Source organism: Cryptotermes secundus, unplaced genomic scaffold (assembly GCF_002891405.2).
Source record: "Cryptotermes secundus unplaced genomic scaffold, Csec_1.0 scaffold295, whole genome shotgun sequence".
NCBI classification, from domain to species: Eukaryota; Metazoa; Arthropoda; class Insecta; order Blattodea; family Kalotermitidae; genus Cryptotermes; species Cryptotermes secundus.
Genome location: NW_019729213.1, coordinates 273866 through 295055, shown reverse-complemented (window position 1 = coordinate 295055; position 21190 = coordinate 273866). Strand labels below are relative to the sequence as shown.

At 36.7% G+C, this 21190-nt stretch overlaps 1 protein-coding gene across 1 annotated transcript in view; it reads right to left on the bottom strand.

The window, feature by feature from the left end:
* The window catches only part of LOC111865391 (protein furry), a 284199-nt gene that overhangs the window by 26331 nt on the left and 236678 nt on the right, over window positions 1-21190 (bottom strand). The window contains exons 33-44 of the mRNA XM_023853369.2: window positions 20056-20342; window positions 18890-19003; window positions 18052-18193; window positions 16180-16390; window positions 15799-15897; window positions 13892-14195; window positions 11864-12207; window positions 11056-11253; window positions 9826-9993; window positions 5144-5284; window positions 3099-3267; window positions 781-962 (exon numbers count right to left, since the gene is read on the bottom strand). Coding sequence (XP_023709137.1) covers window positions 781-962; window positions 3099-3267; window positions 5144-5284; window positions 9826-9993; window positions 11056-11253; window positions 11864-12207; window positions 13892-14195; window positions 15799-15897; window positions 16180-16390; window positions 18052-18193; window positions 18890-19003; window positions 20056-20342 — 2359 coding nt within the window. The remainder of the gene's footprint in view (window positions 1-780; window positions 963-3098; window positions 3268-5143; window positions 5285-9825; window positions 9994-11055; window positions 11254-11863; window positions 12208-13891; window positions 14196-15798; window positions 15898-16179; window positions 16391-18051; window positions 18194-18889; window positions 19004-20055; window positions 20343-21190) is intronic.

Genomic DNA, 21190 nt, shown 5'->3' with positions numbered 1-21190 from the left:
CTACATATGGTTAGAATGATAACAATGAAAATATTGGTCCAGTAAAGAAAATTATTTTTGTATAGATTCTGGAAATTTTCCAAAATTATTCTGATTTAACCTCAAACTGAAAAAGTCATTCTAGCACAGTTCTACTACAAACCATTTCAATAAAAGTGATCTATACCTGCATTAAAAGAAATATTTTTAATGTAGCTCCATGGTTACTTAAAATGCAGTGTAACTTTTAACACCTTTTCATTCGTGTCCCTTGATATGACAGAACCTTCGTTTAAAAATCTGTCATTATACTAGTCCAGCCTAAAAATAACATGACATGATGCAGACTCAGTTTCAAATTATTAACACATTTCACTTACCATGCCTTCCTATCCCTTTTTAAACTGGAGGCAGCAGTGGGTTGCCTATGCACAGGTTTCTAAAGAGCTGATAAAAATGTAATATAATATTGCATAGTCTAGAGTCAGAACTGAAGTCATGTCAGGAAGTTTCTACAGTGTGTACTGTGATGTTCATAACTATACTTGTGGACTAACAAATCCAAATTAGTATACAAAGAAACCAGAATTCTAATATGAGGACAGAGCTGTAGAGAATGAAAACCCTCGATGCTATTTTTGTGTATGCTGACAGGAGAATCATATTTTTATATGAAAATGAGACAGCTTCTGCACTCCTGTCTCTCAGAACACACATGTTAGCTTGTCTGTTTAAGAGACCAATAGTTTTATTATATCAGTAACATAATACTGCAAGCTTATCATAACGGAAACAGTGTACCTGTGACATCCAGGGTCGCTTCCAGCCAGCAATACTGGCATTGTCTGCAGGTGATAAAGATAGGGATCGTCTAGGAGAGGCTGCTGATCCACCACTAGGTCCCTTCTCATCTGCTTTTACTAGGAACCGACGTCCAATCACCGGTGTTTGAGAGAGATCAAATGTAAAATCCATTGTTCGGCCTGAATAAAACAAGACAATTTTAATTTATTTTGTATGTAGGCAGGCAAGATTAGGAATAAGACCTAAAAGTTTGTGACAATGGTATATTAACACAATTATTGTGTTTCTGGACATTATCCATCATCCTGTTTTTATTTAAAACACACAATGTTTTAGAGGCTGGATTCTGTCCCCATCTTACGGCGGAACCTACTCAGTTGGGCCCAATCAACAGAGCTAGTCCCTATCTCTGGACCAGGTTCCACCAGATATGCACAGCAAGTGGTTGGCAGTAATGTGGGTAATGTTCCCACTACGCTAAAGAACTGAACCAGAATTCTTAGGCCCAAGATGAATGGATTCCTGGCCTGTACTGTAAATATGGGCATAACCAAAAATCCAACCACAGAATCATACTGGGAAAATATTTAGCAAGCATCGCTCCCCCCACTTGCTGCGCTTCTTCCACCTAAACAACGAAAGATTGCCAGGCCCCAAAGAACCAGACTATGATCCCTGTGAAAGGTTACCAACCCCATGTGGACCATGCAAACAGGGTATTCAGGCATCACTACACCCCTCATCAAGAAATCAAGGTTGATGACAGCTTCATAGGTATGAAAAACAAAACCAGGCTCATGCAGCATTTGCTCAATGGGTACCACCACCATTGGGGTATCAATTTTGGATGTCGTGCCACTCTGTGTCCAACTACTGCTTGGGGTTTTTCACATACGAAGGGGCCAGGTTTCAGGAAGATGATGACAACTTCCAAAAAATGATCTGGGGTACACCATTGTAAAAAAAACTGCTTGTGATTGGAGGGTACCTCAACAAAGTCTACCATATCTTCATCAAGAACTATTTCATGTGTGTTCTACTTGCCCACCATCTCCATCAGCTAAGAACCTACATCACTGAAACTGTAACGAGGAACAGGAAACTTTCATATCAGCAGTTCAAGAACAAATTGGCAGTTGAACAAAAAATGTACTGCAGATCTGGTCTCTTCTCACGTTTTTTCCATGAGAAGAAATAAAAATAAATCCTGTCATTCTTCTCGCCAGCCACACCACAGCCCAAGAAGAGGAAGTACAGGGAAAAAATGGTGGCAACCTACAAATAAAACTAAAAATCATCACATCCTACAACAAGTTTAAGGACGATATTGACTCTTCAGGCATGATGCTGTACATTTATTTGGATGAAAGATGGATAGTTTATTACTGGAAAAAGGTAGCTTCCAACATCATATCCAGGATGGTTTTGAATAGCTATATTCTCTACAAGGAAAACTACAGGGTGCCTGGAAAACTGAAATCCAGGTACAATTACACTGTGTCCATAATTGAAAGCTTGGAGGAGGAGTGGTTGGTGCTGAAGGACAACGCTGGAGCAGATGATCCTTGGGGACCAAGAGGACTCATATAAAACTCCCTAAAAAGAAACTGTTCTAATGCATTGTCTGCAGTACAAAGGACAGGAGGTGGACACCCAGAACAATATGAACCACATGTAACAAGGGGCTGCAAGGAGAATGCTTCCCTAAACACAGATGCTAACTGCAAAAGGTACATATGCACTGTTTAACATGATGTGATGTAGTTCTGGACCAGAGAGTCCTTCATGCATAAAACTTACATAAAAATTTACAGAGAAATATTATCTTTCTTAGAGGCTTGGTGACAAGAAAAGAAGACCAAAAAGACACTTTTATTTTTTGCCTAAATTTTGTAAATTTTAAATTTCTAAATTTAATTCTTTCAGTTTTATTTTGTTTTTAAAATTATTTACAGTATTGTAAGGTATTTTTGTTTAAATCTGCTGTTTATAATGAATAAGCGTGATTCTTTTCATATGTTTTTGACCAAAATTGTATTTTTGGTGAACTTTTGAAGTGAGACTTGTAAATTGAGCCAAATTCACCTCAGTGTTTTAGGCCAGGCACATGGAAAACAGGCTGAGTGCAAAAGGGTTAAAGCATATAACTGAGAGATATGACAATTCTCTAATGAATTACTTACATACTGGAGTGGGGGTTTACTACTGTAAACCTATGAACAGCATTTTCACACCGTGCTTCTAGTTACTCCATAATACAAGTAACACTGGTAAGAAATGACATAAACCATTTGTCATCAGAAATGATCACATACCTGGCAATTCTTTCTTAGTAAATATTTCACTGTCTGTGAATGAGGGGTGTGGTGAGGTAGCAGATGTCTCCCAGTGAGGGGCATGGAGAGAGGTCGGAGGAGCAACCAATGTAGATGATCGTGTCACTACCAATTTTAATATCTTCAGTGCTTCTTTATAGTGAGCACCCTGTATAAAATAAAAGAATACCAGCAACATGAATCATAAATTGATGTCATATATTAGAACACACATGCTTCATCTGTTCATCAGAATGACTGTTATACAATGCTTGCAAGTACACACTAAAAATCAGCAGAAAATTTACTTCATATACGAGGGTTGGAAATTTAATAGCGGCCACACTGCTGTAAGATGCCATGCAACGGAACCAAATAATGTCACTTATACCACACATTAGTTACATACCTACCTTACCTCAGAGCAAATGGGCTCTCCCTTCCCACATCATGCGCATGCACAGTGACGAGAAGAACAGGGCCTTGTGTTAGCTGGTGGTCTAATGTAGTGTTGTCACAATGTTATCGAAACAGGAACAACGGAATTGAATAAAGATTGAATGTGCCAGAGGCTGTACAGCACAACAGTGTCATCAAGGTCTTCAAGAGGCTTGCCGGGAATCTGCATTGCCTTACAGAACAGTGGCAAGGTGGGTAAAAGCCTTCAATGAGGGACGCCAAAATGTGGCAGACATGCGTCAGCCAGGTCATCCTAGTGTCAGTGAAGAAGAAGTGTATGCTCTTTCTGTGTTACTGGAGACTGATCGCTGCCATATGATTCGTGAGCTGGCCCGAGAGACAGGATCAGCGCATATGACTGTGCTTCACACTCTGAAGGAACACCTGGGCATGAGAAAAATTGCATCATGATCGGTTCCGCATGATTTGATGGAAATGCAGAAATGGCTACAATACGACGCTGCTCGTAACCACTTGGAACACTATGAGCGTGAAGAAGAGGCTTTCTTACGCCGTACCATTATGCTGGATGAGACATGGGCCAAATCATAAGAGCCACAAATGAAACCACTTCATGGCATTCGCTTCAGAACTGTTCCAGAGATTCTTCAGGCAGCAGACCGCTCCATTCGAACTATCAACACAACAGGCGCTGTTAAAGGTACCCTACGACTTCTGCCTTATGAACCAGAATAAGTCCAACAAAAACAACTGGTCCTTAATTACATTCTGCATGAATACTGATACTTTGCTTATAGCCTTTATTATGGGAGGGCATTTGTAATAAGAAATTCTTCAATTCCAGAACTGAGATAACTCAAGCGGTATAGTAATCAGGCTATGGGCTGCATGACTTAGGAATTTGAGTTTGATTCACAGCAGGGACAAAGCAACTTTGGCATGAAGCTCACAGAATAATTAAATAAACTATAAATAATTAAAAAAATCCAAACAATCATAATTTTGGCACTTAGATGTAGGTGAGTGGTCATTATTATGTCCCTGCCACTTTACTACATCTCAGCTCCCTCATATGGCTTATGGTATGGTGTTTAAACACAGAGACTTAAACTTTTACCTTTAATTTTACAGTGCATGGAATATTAACAAAACATGCATTACTGAATTTGTTTTATCCAATTTTAGTACAAAGAAAGGAAGCAACATAAAGATGGAAGACGTTACATAGTGAGGTACTTCATAATTCATATCTGTCAGAAAATATTATTACGGTGATTGTGGAGGAAAGGATATGTATAATGGATGGGAGAAATGAGACATGCATACAAAATTTCAACTACAACACTCAGAGGGAAGGAACAATTAGTGAGACCTACACATAACTGTAGATGGGACAATAATATTAACACAGATCTTAAAGAAATATGGCATGATGATATGAACTGGATGCATTTGGCTCAGAAAAGGGTCAAGTGGCAGGTCCTCATGAACATGGTAATGAACTTACAGGTTCCATAAAAGACAGTGAGATTCTATGCAACTTAGTAAAAGTCAGCTTCCCATAGCTCGTCACACTGGACTATAATTATCCCTACATTCTGATACTTATAAGAGTATTCATTTACCTCAATATATTTGGCTATAACTCGTAGCAAATCTGCGTTGATTGGCTGAGAAGCTGCTGATGCTAGGTCCACATAATGCAACATGCAGTGGATAATACTGAGAACAGGAAGTTGAACTGCTGTTGGTCCTTTCTCCAAAACCTGTTATTCATATATAATAAATTATTTTGTACCTTTACTGCTTCATATGTTACAGATACAATCAAGTTGAAACATTCACAATTCTGAAAGCTTCACTTCAGAATATTCAAATGCAACAGTGGCAAAAATGTTATGAATGCTTAGCAGAACTGTAAAACAGATGCCAAATAAGCAGTTTTCTGGTAGAAACATATCAACTAGTTATTATTCCTGTACACTGATATGTCATGTGTAACACCAGTAAAGGTAAGGTACCATTAACAGTGCATTCTAAAATTGTGTTTATGGAGTTGGAGCAGTGTGTAACCATACTTCACATTTCATGTAAGGAAGAAATGTAACCCAACCATACATTCACTCATTCCTAAATTCTATGCCTGATGAAAACAATTTCTTATAGTTTATGATTGTTAAGATGATTTTATTATGTATGACCATAGGTATGGAGCTTTTTAATCTTTGCCTTCTGCTAATGGTTTATGTTGTGCTTTGTTTATATATCCTGTCTTGTGCTAGTTTTGGTGTCTAGAGATAGGGACTAGGTCTGTCGACTGGGACCAACTGAGTAGGCTTTTACCTGAGGACAGAGACAGAGTCCAGTCTCCAAAAGGCTGTTTTTAAATAAAAAAAAACAGGATGAAGGATTCTGTACAAAAAACAATAATTCTAAGATGATGATCTTTGAAGTATTTCATTAACATACAAGTATTTCAATTGCAGCTTTCAAATGAACTCCTGAACAAAAGTTAAAATTTTATATCACCTCTACCATAAAGAATTAATGGTACATATCTGTGGTTACCATCAGATTGCTTATCAAGAATTTTCTCTCCCAGAATTTTATGCACAGTACACATCAGCAAGAGGTCAAATTGCTAACAGATACTACATCATATATAACAAGAAATATACTCTAGTCATAATGAAAAACTAACCACAGGGTTTACTGAAAATATGTGTGCAAAAATACTGTCTAATTTTAAAATAGAAAGAAAAACTGCTTTTACAAATCTCCCCTGAAACATTCATAAACCATTAAAGTTACAAAATTAAATCTGTTTACTTTCACCAACAGTGAAAAAGATTTTGACAGTGCTCCAAACTACTCAAAAAACTGAGGCCCAAAAATATCATAACATACTTTACACAGATGAAAAATTTAATGAAAATGAATTCACTTAAATCAGAATGGTCCACATTTATGTGGGTAATGATATGTGAAATGTGACATTTTGCAAAATTTACATAACAAAAATTAACTGGTTCTGTGGAACGGTGAGAACTCACACCAGACTAGACCTATTCATCTTCTACCTTCTAGATGAAACTATATTATCTTTGACAGAAGCTATACCACACAAATAAAAACTCAGGGCACTGTAAACAAAATTAATACAGCAAGCATCATTTTATAACTGGAGTTTCAGACTTGAATAATTTTTTAGGCATGTTTAATGAAAAAGTAACTGATGGCCACTGCTGACTGCAGTGAAACAGATATTCGACTACTCTGTGTTTCATATTACTAGCACCTAATAACTCACTGTTATATAGATCCCTCTATATCAATCTAGAATTGAATTGAATTGAATTGAATTTATTTACATTCTATAAATCCTAAGCAGGTTAGTACCTTTGGATACAGAACAAGTCAAAAGGTTACATACATAAGTACAGGCAATTTTAGCTTAAAAATTAATATAACTTAATTTTACATCATTCTCTATTTACATTGAAGTATTCATCTAAAGAGTAGAAGGAATGAGCATGTAGATAATTCTTTAACTCTGATTTAAACTTTTTAGTATCATTGCCCAAGTTTTTAATACTTTGTGGCAGATTGTTGAACACTTTTATGCCAGTAAAGTAGACTCTTTTTGATATACTGAAAAAGTTGATGAGGGTAGGTGGAAGTTCTATTTTTGTCTAGTATTCATGTTATAGACATCAGAATTTAATTTGAATTTATCTTTGTTGTAAACAACAAATAAGAGAAGCGATAATATGTATTGCGATTGAAGAGGTAGAATTTTTAATTTCTTAAATAATTCTCTACATGAATCTCTACTTCTACATCCTGTAATGATTCTAATTATATTCTTTTGTATTTTAAAAATTATTACACTATGTGAAGAGTTCCCCCAAAATATTAATCCATAGTTCATAATAGAATGAAAGTAGGCATGGTAAACCATCTTCAATGTTTCCTGTGACATAAAAGGCTTAATTGATCTCATCGCATAGCAAGCTGCATTTAATTTAGGTATAATTTGTTCAATATGTATTTTCCAAGACAGTGTACTGTCTACATGTATTCCAAGGAATTTTGTATCAAGTACTTTACAGATTAATTTGTTGGCATAACTGATGTCCAGATCAATTTGGTGGTTGTTTTTAGTTGTGAATGATATGTAATGGGTTTTATCAAAATTTAATGAGAGTAAATTGGCTTCGAACCATCTGTTTAAGGCTTCAAATACAATATTTATGTCATTTTTAAAGTTGTCAAATTTAGAGTTCTTAAATATTATACTAGTGTCATCTGCATATAGAATTGGTTTAGATTTATTGTTGATGGTTTTAGATAGATCATTTATGTAGAGAAGAAAAAGTAAGGGACCTAAAATTGATCCTTGTGGAACACCGTGCTTTATAATTCCCCAGTTTGAAAATGCATTATGACTGGAGTTTTTATTATTTATTTCAACTCTTTGATACCTGTTTTTGAGGTATGATTTGATCCATTCATTAGCTTTGCCAGTTATTCCATAGAAATTTAATTTCGATAGTAAGATATCATGATTAACACAATCGAAAGCTTTTGCTAGATCACAGAAAATCCCTCCCACAATTAATCTGTCATTGAGAGCACTTAAAATATCGTTAGTTAGTTCATAGGTTGCTTTTTCTGTTGTTAGGTCTTTCCTAAATCCAAATTGCTCTTTGACTAATATGTTGTTAGAATTTAAGTGTTCAAGTAGTCTATTATACATAACTTTTTCAAAGACTTTTGAGAATGAAGTCAATATGGATATTGGTCTGTAATTAGAGATGCATTTTCTCTCTCCTTTTTTAAAAAGTGGTTTCATTACAGCGTATTTTAAGCGTTGAGGAAAAGTACCTGATGATAAAGATTTATTACATAGATGATTCAAGGGTGAACTGATGTAAACAGAGCTTGCTTTAAGTAATTTGGTAGAGATTTCATCATATCCATGTGAATTTTTGGGCTTAAGGGATTTAATAATGTTTTCAATTTCCTTCCTTGTTGAGAATTTGAGATTGATATTTGGAAATGAATTGTTAAAGGCACGAGACAGATAGTATATTGGATTATTATTATTATTATTATTATTATTATTATTAGTATTATTAGAATATGTTTTCTCAGCTAATGAAAGGAAATATTCATTAAATGCACTTGCGATAGCTTGTGGATTGTTAGTGGACTTCCCTTCAATATTCAAACTTTGTACGTCTTCATTAACAGATTTCTTTCCTGATTCAACTTTCACAATATCCCAGGTGGTTTTAATTTTATTGTTTGATTTTAGAATTTGGCTGTTATAGTTATTCTGTTTGGCTTCTTTAATGACTTTTGACAAAATTTTACAGTACATTTTGTAGTGACTTTTTAGTCTTGGATCATTACTGTCCCTACTGGCCAAATATAGTTGTCTTTTGTGTTTACATGAAGTTTTTATTCCAATTGTTATCCAGGTGGATTTGTTTTTATTTTCATTTTTGACTATTTTTAAGGGAAAGCTTGAATAAAAGATCCTCAAGTATGTGTTCAGAAAGCAATTAAATTTAGAATCAATATTATTGCTGTCAAATACATTGTCCCATGATTCATTACTTAATTTTGTGACAAAATCTGCCATCGTATGCTTGTTGATTTTCCTTACTGTTTGATATTGTTGATTACTGGGCTGAAGGTCAATATTATTTATTTCTATGAGTTGAGCATCATGATCGGATAAGCCATTTATAAAGGGTCCTACAGTATAGTCTCTTAATTTTGAGTTATCAATGAATATATTATCTATCGCTGAACTAGAATTATTTTGAACTCTTGTGGGAAAGTTAACAGTACTGGAGAGATTGTAAGATGATAACAAAGAGTCTAAATTTAGTTTCCTATTACTGTCGATGAGATAGTTTATATTTATATCACCACAAATTATAAATTCAACTTTTGAACTATGCAGTACATTTAGGATGGTTTCTAATCTATTTATAAAGTGATTGAAGTTTCCAGATGGGGCTCTATATAAAGTCAGTATACAAATATTAGAAAAAGGAGAGTCTAACTTTAGAGCACATGCTTCCAGATCCTGGTCTTTGCAATAATCTTCTAAATTTATTTTAGTAAATTTTAGGTTTTCATGTACAAAAATACTCACTCCTCCTTTCTCCAGTGTTTTCCTACAGTATCTAGCACCTAAATTATAATTTTCTAAGTGAAGATGTTCTAATTCCAGCTGTTTCATGTGATGTTCAGTAAGGCACAGTATAGAAAACAAAGTGGCTGACTTTACCTCAACTAGGAAGGCCAGCATGTTGAGACTCAGATGTGCATAAGTATCATACAGGTACTTAACGACACATTTCGTCCACTGGAAACTCTCTTTGCTGAATGTACGACGACTATATAGTGTCATCACTGTTCCCAAGTTCTCCAGTTTCTTACTTTTCTCAGTGCTTGCCTGAAACCAATGCCATCATTAATGCTTTAACCCAAGGTCACTCTGTTTTTCTAAACTAATTCAGTGGTACAAGATCTACCTTGAAAAATACACAATTGCTCAGTTGATCAAGAATACTGCCTGCTCTTATGGTGCCTAACAGTTTACTGTGTGCCAATGGAAACTAGCTCGAACCATTTAAATCAGTCCACAACTTCACACACCAATACACAGAACAGAAAAATATACATGGAACACATTTATAAAGTAAGTAACATTCTCTTATGATAGTTATCATGGAATCAACTTATTAAAATATCTACAACAGAACAAATAACGTTTTGCATGTTTGAAGAGCTAATTAGATTGGTATTTCTCACCAGAGTGTCTCAATATTCTGTACATTAATAATATGGAAATATTATCTCATTTTATGCAAGAATATGAACATTTTAAGTAGTGCAGAAAACTAGATATGTAAGAGCCAATCTCCACCATCTGCATGCTATTTCAGCAAAAAATAATTCTATGCAGACTTCACTGAGAAGGATTCTCCGTTTCAAAGCCAAACACAGGAACCTGCCAATTATCCCTCAGATATAACATGTCCTCATCTTCAGAATCACAACATTATTAAACAGGAAAAAAATATTTATGCACTGCACACAGATTGTAATATTCACTAAAGTATATCACTTATTTTTCACATTCTCCAAGGTCAATATGCGTCTTGATAAAAACCGAAAATCTGAAGGGAAGAGACACTTCAGAGATCTACAGACCAGTGAGAAGATAATACTGATATGAATACAGAGAAAAAGACTGTGAACTGAATCCAACTGGCTCAAGACAGGGTCCACTGGTGGGTTCTTGTGGACAATGTAATGGACCTCTGGTTCTGCAAAGGGAAAGGATTTCTTTATAAACTAAATAAATATCAACTTCTCAAGAAAGATTATTCTGGTCCATGAAGTTAGTCAGTTTTAAATTAAAAACAGATTAACACTTAAATTAAATAAACAAACTTGTGATAATACATATACTCTACCAAGGGGATACATTGCAATAATTTGGGAAGCTTACCTGAGCGATATTCTCTGCACTACGAATACAAAGTTCATTGGCATCTTCATAGTTGAGCAACATATAAGGAAGTAACGCTACAACATTCATTGGAAATGCTAAGCTTTGACTAGGATCCACCACAGGTAGGTCCAGCAGTGGAGTGAACTGGGAGAGCAATGTTACAACTGGTTCATATGTGTTAGGACTGGTGCAGCCCTGCAGACATTAAGAATAATGCATACACATGAAAAAATAAACTTTACTAGATCAAGTTATGTCAAGCTGTCATTACAGTTCCCATGTGCTTATAGCTGCACTGTGCTGAAACCCTTCAGAGAACTAAGAACTTCCTTGCTTCACTTTCTGTGTACCTCTATTCATCACCATCGCTGGCAAAAGAGCCCTTTTTGAGCAATAGCATTCCTTCAAAGATTATGTTAGATTTGCTCATTCCTGGGAATTAGACCATCCAGTTTCCACTTCTTTGGATTTTGCAACAGTATTTTTTTAGACAGCAAGGTAATCAGCCTTGTGTCCAAACCCCAGCCTAAAGGACCAGGTCTCTGTGACTTATAACCCCAAGTACTGGATTCCCTTTTTGTCACCTTCTAAGACTCGCAGGGCTATGGTGGAGGCATTGTAACCCACTTCTACATAGGGAAAATACCTCTACTACGGTGGTCAAACATATATACAGTGTTCCCAAAATTAAATGACCTCTTACAAATGACAGTAAAACTGTCACTGCCTATAATTATGTGCATATTTTGTGTTAAAATTTAAACAGCTTAAAATTTACTAGTAACTCTGTTGCGAAATGAAATACCTTCAGAAGCAAAGCATGAACTCCTGGAAATGCTGTCCACTTCAATTGGGCCTGCAGTTTCTCTACTTTGTCACGAGCATCTGGACGATCCAGTGGTAGCCGATGCAAGACCCGACTTAATAATCTCAATGCCAGCAAAAATTCATGTTCATAGTCTGATTCAAGTAGAGAAACTGACAACCAGAACAGCTGGGCTAAGATAGTCATCTTGTCATCCTGTGTAGCTGAGTCACCCAGCAGTTTTAATGACTGTGCTGATCGTGAACGGGAGAGATTTGTAGAATATTTATTGAGGCTGCAACCTGAGCGGGCTTCTAATTCTGATGAAGTGCGGCCACGGATATCTGAAATACAGTTCAGTATAACAAACACAACTCATAACTATCAAGGAGGAGGAATAAACCTTAAAAAACTGTTATAAAGTTTCTTAAGAAAGAGAGGAGTGTTTAACATATCAAGGGCCCATATAAACTTTCACAAAAAAAGATATATAAAATTAAGTTTTTTGTACAGGGTGGTACAAAAGTCAGGATACACACTGTAGCTTTCATGTACATTACTTTTCTTTTTCTGGGCATATACAGGTCTGACCCTGAGAGCTATACCAGCGGTAGCGTAGCTACTGGCAGGGCCTACCTTGCTGGACAGGTCAAAGGGTAGGCATCAGATGAAGAGAGACACCAAAAACCAAAAACTGATGCCGAAAGCAGCATCATCGGCAGCGACTTGAAGCACAGAGCAAATGATGCTCGAAATGGTTCAAGTTCGTATAGCAACAGGCGTGATCAGAGTGGTTTGAACGGCTGCTGTACTGCGATGTGGAAAGCAAATGGAAAAACTACCACATTATCACTTTTCTTGGATAGTCTTTCCAAAAACAGAGACACCATGTATGCGAACCAGAAGACGAGGAAGAAGATGTAAGAAGATGCTGGATGACTTTTGGGGGACAGAAGATATTTTTATTTGAAGGAGACTCTGGATCGCATTAAGTGGAGGAACTGTTTTGGAAGAGACTGTGGATGTGTCGTCTGACAGATTACGGATGAATGAAATGAATACAGGTTTTAACTAGTTCATATTGTCATCGCCACCTGTTCACTGAACCACAGGACTGTGTGCATCATAGTCAGTTTCTTCCTCCTAAATATGCTTTTATAAGCAAAGAGACAAAGCAGGTGCCAAGTCTGTTTTGAGAAATGGCAGTGAGAATTTTGAATTTAACCTAAATCATCTACAACACAGATTTGAGGAGCACAACATTGTTTTAGACACCCAAGAATGTGACACACCAAGATCTGTGAGAACCAAAGAAAATGTTATGTCTGTAACAAGGAGACCTGAAAATTTTATGTAAGAGGCGTCTCTTCAATTGTGTACTAAACACTGCTCCTTGGACTATATTCTTCAACAACACAAATTTAACTCTTACATCCCAAGTTTAGTTCATGGGCTGCTCAAAGACAATTATGACAGATCAGTAAAGATGTGTGAGCTAGCAGCAAACCGCTTTCCTCATTTCAACTGTGTCCTGACTTTGGCCACACCCATGTTTTAATATTCAGGTTTCTGAGTAGGAGATGAGAAGACAGAAATACATATTATGAAATGAGTGATAGAAACATTTCCTGCAATTTAAACTGATCCTAACTTCTTTGTGAATACAATTCTGATTGTTACTGTGGTTCATAAACAGCTGAACTCCAAAAAGGATTCATTAGCTATCATTATACATTCATCTATCTTCATAAAACAAATATATAATATTTTTCTAACTGATACTAAATACAACCGGTCTAGAAAGTGAAGATTAAAGGCCATGGGAATCCATTGCGCTGACCACGTGACACCCTCTACCCGCTAAAGTTGGCGCTAACTTTGCCGACAAGCAGCAGTCGCTCAGTCGGTATAGTTCGCTTGCAGACTAAAGACACAGTCCTTTTTTTATACTGGATACAAGAGTTGTTACACAGTGAAGAGTTTCTCAATGTCTCTTATCAACACAATTCCATATGGGATGCATGGTACCTTTGTTATCAGTAGCGGGTGATCCAGAAGCTTTACGCATGCAGTATGACACTGAGTAGCTGGTACTACGCGTATGTCCAGCCTGACCAAGGTGTTGGGCTAAGGGTCCTGCACTGCACACATACCCCACACCACAGCCAGGACTGCGTTTACCACCCACAACTGCAGCAGCTCCTACTGGCTCCTTATTGTTGAGATTAGGTGTGGATTTAAAGATCTCCTTCATGAAGTCTAATGGACGGAAGTCAGACTCCAGAGAGTCTACAGCAGCTTCCAATGTCAGCAGAAGTTCTGTGACATAACCCTGACACAAAAGTTCATGTCACAGACATCAAAATGCACTTATAAACAAACTGCCGGATATTCTAGACAGGATAAACACACTTAATACATAATAGGAACAAGACAAATTCTCATAAATAATTACTTTTCCCTTTTCTTCTTAATAGGTTGTCTTCATGAACATTCTTGTAAATGTAAGGCACTTACTGTCATGTATTAATATAAAACTGCAAGATGTGAGGACTATCAGCACACATTCATGTGTGTATTTTTGCAACCTCTTTATTACCTGCTTCTAGTAATGTCAAACAGAAAAATCCGATTTGATTTATGTAGACCACGTACACTAGTTCTGATACAACAATAATACAAGAAAGAAAAATTAAGAAAACACTGAAAGCATTTCAAAGGCTTGTGAAGAAATGACATAATCCGTGAATGCTTAGTTTATTCTTCTTCTGTTACTATTCCTCCGCCTCCTCCTATCTGCCCTCACATTTCTATTATGGGATGGTCAATGCACGAAAAACATTCATATATTTGTTGCCATACCTTTTTTTTCTCTTTCTGCTTCTAACATTATCAGCTTCTTAGTTGTGCTATCCCAACCCAAGGTGCCCTTTCAGTCTTTTAACTTTTGAAGATTTTCTTCATAATTTTAACATGCTGAAACCACTGTAATCCTTCCAATTTTAAGGATCCTTAAACTCCTATTCCTTGGCTACATACCTATTTCTAGCTCTTCTAACTTTTGGGATGGCAAAGCAGCAATGCTCTGGAACTGTATTCAGGAGGTGTTTAGTTTGAATCTTGGCCAGGACACTGGCTATCCTAACAGAGGTCTTTTCTGGGTTTCCCACAGTCCATCAAGGTCAATTCCAGAATAATACCTCAATTAGGCCATGATAACTTCCAAATTCTTTCCAGTTCATCATTCATTAACCGTCCTACCTTCTGATCCTACACATCCTAGATACTCGCAGCATCATTAAATAAACAATACAGAGAGGAAAAAATATACCTTGTAAGAAACTTATTTCCATTGCTTGTATTTTCTTTTATCTCTTTGTTCAGATGTGAATGCTTCACAACCATACGTTAATTCTTAAAACATACCTTACATATCTGAAATTTATGTTAAATCTATACACTCCACAGCAGCCCTCCCCACCCCTTTCAACTCACTGTATTCAATTACTGATCTGCCCTTCAATTTTTCCTGTAGTGTTAATTTCACTGCACAGATATACATATTTACTAACATCTTCTGTGACTACTGCATCATTAACTCTGATCTATATAACATTGTTTAAATTTCTTATAATTATTACTGTTGTCATTTTATTTATATTCATGTTCAATACTTAGTGCATTTATGTCACAACTTTAGTAATGAGCTCATATATTCCTGTATTGTGTACAAATGAAGACATTCCTATATGTTATGAATCATCAAGATCTTCCAATATTAATTTTTCATACAGATCTAATATCCACTATTCTTCCCATAAGCAGTTCTGGCACTTACAATCTTCTTATATATAGGCCTACAGTTTGAGCAGATTACCTCTGTACACTATAAGCATAAGGATTTCAGTTGTGCTTTAAAAAAGTTTGACTTTTACCTGCATATCCTCGCCTTGCTCTGCTACTGTTTCTACTAATCTAGACAATATATCTGACAACATCCGTGATGTTATGGGCACACGAAGGGCTCGAAATACCTGTGAAAAATATAAAATTTCTTATATCATATACCATAATTGTGAAAATGATGATGATGATAGTAACAAACATAATGTTGTCAAGACTGAAGTAACAGAAGATTCCTAGACAACATAAGTTAATTATCTTTCACACCACAAAAATTTCATTGAAAGGAAAACATTTCAGCAGTTCACAAGAGTTCCTTGTGTGTAAAGACATACTAGCAGCACTACTGCAGCAGTCCTAGAAACTACATTTACTACACTTGTACATGAACTTCCAATATTTCAGAGAAATACCTGCAGGGAGCGCCCAGCATAATGGCGAGAAGAACAGGACAGTCCAAGCTGGAGAGCAGTCTGAGCCCAACGTTCACTGATGAGAGCATGGGGCAAAGAGTCTCGGAATACCCTAAGCACATGCTGAAGGAAAGTATCAAGCTGTTCTACACTCCTCACTGACCAGACCTTGGCTGTTATATCTTCATAGTTCCAAAGAGGCTGATTCAGCCTAAAAGAACAAAGAAAATACAATTTGTGCCGTACTCAAATAAACAGTAACACATACTATGTAAAACCAAACACACACATTGAACAGCATACAACCATGTATGTTAATACAGTACCAAGAATTTCACAGGGTATTCTACAAATTCAATATCTCTTGAGCGAAAATGGGATGACAGATCATTCTTATCATATCAGTTCACATTCAATAATTCACACAAATTTAATAATATGAAACATATGAAGAGAGAACCTGGCAAGATTAAGAAAATAAGGGAATAAGATGGAATTATATACATTAATAAAGAGCAAAGCGACAGAATCCAAAAGGTTTTTAATGTGAAAGTAAAGGGAAAACACCCAACAGGAAGACTTAAGGGAATAAGATGGAATTATATACATTAATAATGAGCATAGAGACAGAATCCAAAAGGTTTTCAATGTGAAATTAAAGGGAAAACACCCAACAGGAAGACTTAAGGGAATAAGATGGAATTATATACATTAATAATGAGCATAGAGACAGAATCCAAAAGGTTTTCAATGTGAAATTAAAGGGAAAACACCCAACAGGAAGACTAAGTTCAAGGTGGGAACATGTTAGAAAAGATTCCACACAGAAGTAAAGAAGAATATGGGAAGAAAGGAGTAACAGAGAGACATATGGAGTAGGTCTGTTGCTAGACAGCCTCCATAAAGTGGAAACATATGGAAGATGAAGATATGAACAGAGAGATAAAAGAAGAACTTGTGATTCCACACAGAAGTAAAGAAGAATATGGGAAGAAAGGAGTAACAGAGAGACATATGGAGTAGGTCTGTTGCTAGACAGCCTCCATAAAGTGGAAACATATGGAAGATGAAGATATGAACAGAGAGATAAAAGAAGAACTTGTGAAGATGCTGCAATGCTGGACAGAGCTTACAAGTACTTGCAGTTATTTACCCACTGCCAGTCAGCAAGCTGATCTTGAGTCAATTATGAGCTTTAACAATTCCCTTTTCATTACAGCTCAAATGCGGCCTTACTTCTTGCATGTTTATTCGTTATACCAATGTGAGAACTCATTTATTATGAGACACACAGATGTCCATTACTGTTTGGCATGAAAGTAAAGTAAAACTATCCCTGTAACAGGCCGTGGAGGCCCATAGGGTTGTGAGACATTGAGGGTCCCACATTATCTAGACAATTGGCTCAAAGAAGGCGGTAAGGTTGTCAGCCTTACGCGCCGGCCGCACTTTACTCCCCAGGAAAATTATTTAATTAATTCCTGGCACTCATTTCTGTTAGAAGCTGAGTCGACACCAGGGCCATAGTGCGGCTGGAAGGAGTAGGTCAATTGAAAAAAAATCCAATGACCTGATCGAGACTTGAACCCACGATTTTCCAGCTTGTAGTATAGCCCCTCAACCAACTACGCTACGACATGCCCACACAGTTACTCTAGTAGTGTTCTTATGGTGCATGAACTTTACCTCTTGGGAAACTCACTTGGAAAGCTGAGGAGACAGAAGAACAACATACAGATCTTCATGAGGTAGGTTGTGGGAATGCAAGGTAAATGAAACTGGCTCAGGATATTCAATAGTGGGTTTTGGTATTTGAAATTTTGAACCTCTGGGTTCTGCTATGAGATGTTTGTCACAACTTCATCAGCCTACCTGGAGGCAAGGAACAAGATAAGAGATTTTATCACATCCTGAATTGGCATATTGGGCCCAGGTTGTGGTCCTGTCCATGTCGTGCTATCTTCTGGTGTTATGATGACAGGAGGTGCAGCTACAGCAACAACATTCCCATCTACTGTACAGACATAAAATCAGAAATCAGAGAATAACACACTACAGAACAATAAAACAGTAAAAATAAATTCCAGGAGGTTATTATGTAATATTATTACCCAATTATCTTGTACCTGCATGATGTGAATATGAATGGTGAGGATACAAAAATATACAAAGCAATTCTGGATGTTCAATATGATACCAAGCACATTTCAGGGATTGTTCTCAGTAATTTTAGGAGATCGCAGAATACATTAAGAGCAGTGTACATACTTTCCAACTGCATTCTTTGTGACTGTATGTACTATCTCACTGGTATTACTGTTTATTCACTGCTGGTACTAATATCATAGTGGGGCAGTTAACTTTTTATACCATTAAATGTGGAACCGCATAGAATTAAATGCTGTACAGAATATCTCTCTGAAACAGGATGAAAGCATCTGCACAATGGACCATCGTTCAAGAAGTATGTCTACCAATGAACCCAACAGAGTAGGTTTCCTTTCACATCGTGCTCATCTGAAGATGGAAACAGAACCAATTTCCAAATTTTTTGGTGTTACTACATTTGGGCAATGGACAAAATCCAAAGTAACAGCTTTAAACAATAAACTGATTCCTCTTCAAGTAGGCAAAAAAGTGGGTGGCCTTAACCTTAATATTTAAGGTCTACAAATATGATCCATCATTGTCCATCTCTGTTAACACTCACCACCAGATGTTACAGGAATGACAGGCAAAGGATTTGCTTGCAGCGTTACAACTGTGGTAGCCACTGCAGTTGGTACAGGTCCTTGCAAGTAACTGTCAAACTCAGGGTTGGGTTCTGGAAATAAGAAGGAAAATTACATGAGAGTTAAACAATGCATATCTCAAAGTACACATTGGAATGCCATTTGATACCAAACTTCTGATTCACCTACAATGTGTTTAATTTCTCTAGCTTTATCTGATTATCTCAACATCAGTGATGTTTTTACTGAGCCACATGGATCTGGAGTAGTCTTTCTGTAAAGCCATTAGGAAAGGCCTACTGAAATTTTCATCTAGCACTACAATTTTCTTGTTAGTTCACCCTCATCCATCCTTCCCTGAACATTTAGTGACAGCTGTTTCACCTCAGCAGTTTGATTATTTATCGTATGATATGTGCTTTGTCACTGTGGATATGGTAAAGATGTGGTCATAACATTTGGGCTGGGCATGCATGCTTGTTTACTAGTAATTTACTTAATGCGAATGTCAGTCACTCAGACTACACAGCATCAAACAATTGTATGATGGTGTATAATAAATTGAGAATGATGTGGATGGAAGTAGTCAAGGCCTATCCCAGAATATGCCTGAAGGACTGAGCAAAATCTCTCTTGCACGCAAGCACGCAAACACACAAACAAACCTTCAGCCAGAATAGTCAGCATCCCAGTCAAGATTCAAAATGGGCATCTTATCAATACAATACTATGACATTAAGAAATAGCGCTCTCTTACATATGGAACTATCTGTACCTCATTTGTGTTGTACACTTTACAACATGGACACTAAAAAGCTGAAGTCACCGATAACATAAAATATGACACACTGAGTGAGCAAATTCTGGATATTCATAATTATACACTGAGCTGGCTTTTATCAGGACACAGTTAGTTCAAGTCTTGGGTGGTTTACCGTCTATTACGACTGAGGTTCTATGGCATTTCCATTTAGGCAAATGTAGCAATTCTCACACTGAAGTAAATGACAGCCACTTTCACCTCATAATCTTCCTCCTAAATGATGCTACATAATCTATCGAATTTGAAAAACATCATAAAATGAATTAAAAATAAAACAAAGTTATCTTCATATTAAATACTGGGCACATAACCTATACATACCAGTGAACACATGTGACAGGACAGGCAAAGAAGGCGTGGTAAGGCCCAGACCCAGCTGAGACGTCTTGCAATTGAGCAGAATGTGTGCTACAGTAAGATGATCATTATGATCTGCTAGCACCAGCAAGAGGTTCAAGAGCAACTGTTTGCAGTGCTCATGAACCAGAGGGCGGTTGTGATCGAGTCCCAGGAACAAGATATGGAGCATTAGAGGGACATGAATAGACCAGTCCACTTCAACACCATCCACCACTACATCTGTCAGAAGCATCACTGCAACATTGCACCTGGAAGGACATATTGTAGTACAGGCTGAAGTAAATCACAATGTTATACTGCGGCAGCCTGCTGCACTGTATATTCTAAATTAGTGCTTGCACTTCTCACTGTCTCTGTGCAAATTCATTAATGTATTACATTTTTCAGCAGAACAGCTACACACAGCAGCAAAGAAAAACCAACACAACAANAGAAAAAAATGTACTTTATAAATATTTTATGCCTTTAACATGAAAGTGCAGCATGTGACAAGAGGGCAGCAGTTTCCTCTACAACTTGTACACCTACAGATGGCCAGCAGTGTTCGAATAATAAGAGACGAATGATTTTGGAATGTGAAGTTTAATGCAACAATGAAGTTGCACATAGATGGTGAGAACTGTGAATGTTAATTTGGAGCAGATCATGTTTAAATTACAATGATTAACCCACATGATTAATTGTTCCCAAAAACCAAATGCTTTAATTAATGAAATCATAAGTGTCATACAGACTGTATACTGATTCTAATGCCAACTAACCTATGATAGAGAAATTCTTACACATACATTCCTTTAAATGCTTTCATATGTATACAGAGATTTATTTCATAACCTGTGGTCTTCACTAACTATTACTAGGTTGAGCAAACCAAGGACTATGAAATGGGGCAAATATGTAGCAGACAAAGGGAAGATGAGAAATGCATACAACATTTTTTTTTGCCAGTAAACCTAAACAGAAGAGACCTGGGAGACCAAATCATACATTTTAGGACAATACAAGTATTACAAAAGAGGTGGAGACACATACATTGCATCATCGTGGAAGCTGCAGAGACTGACGTCCAACCCAGCAACATAAACAGAGAAGATGG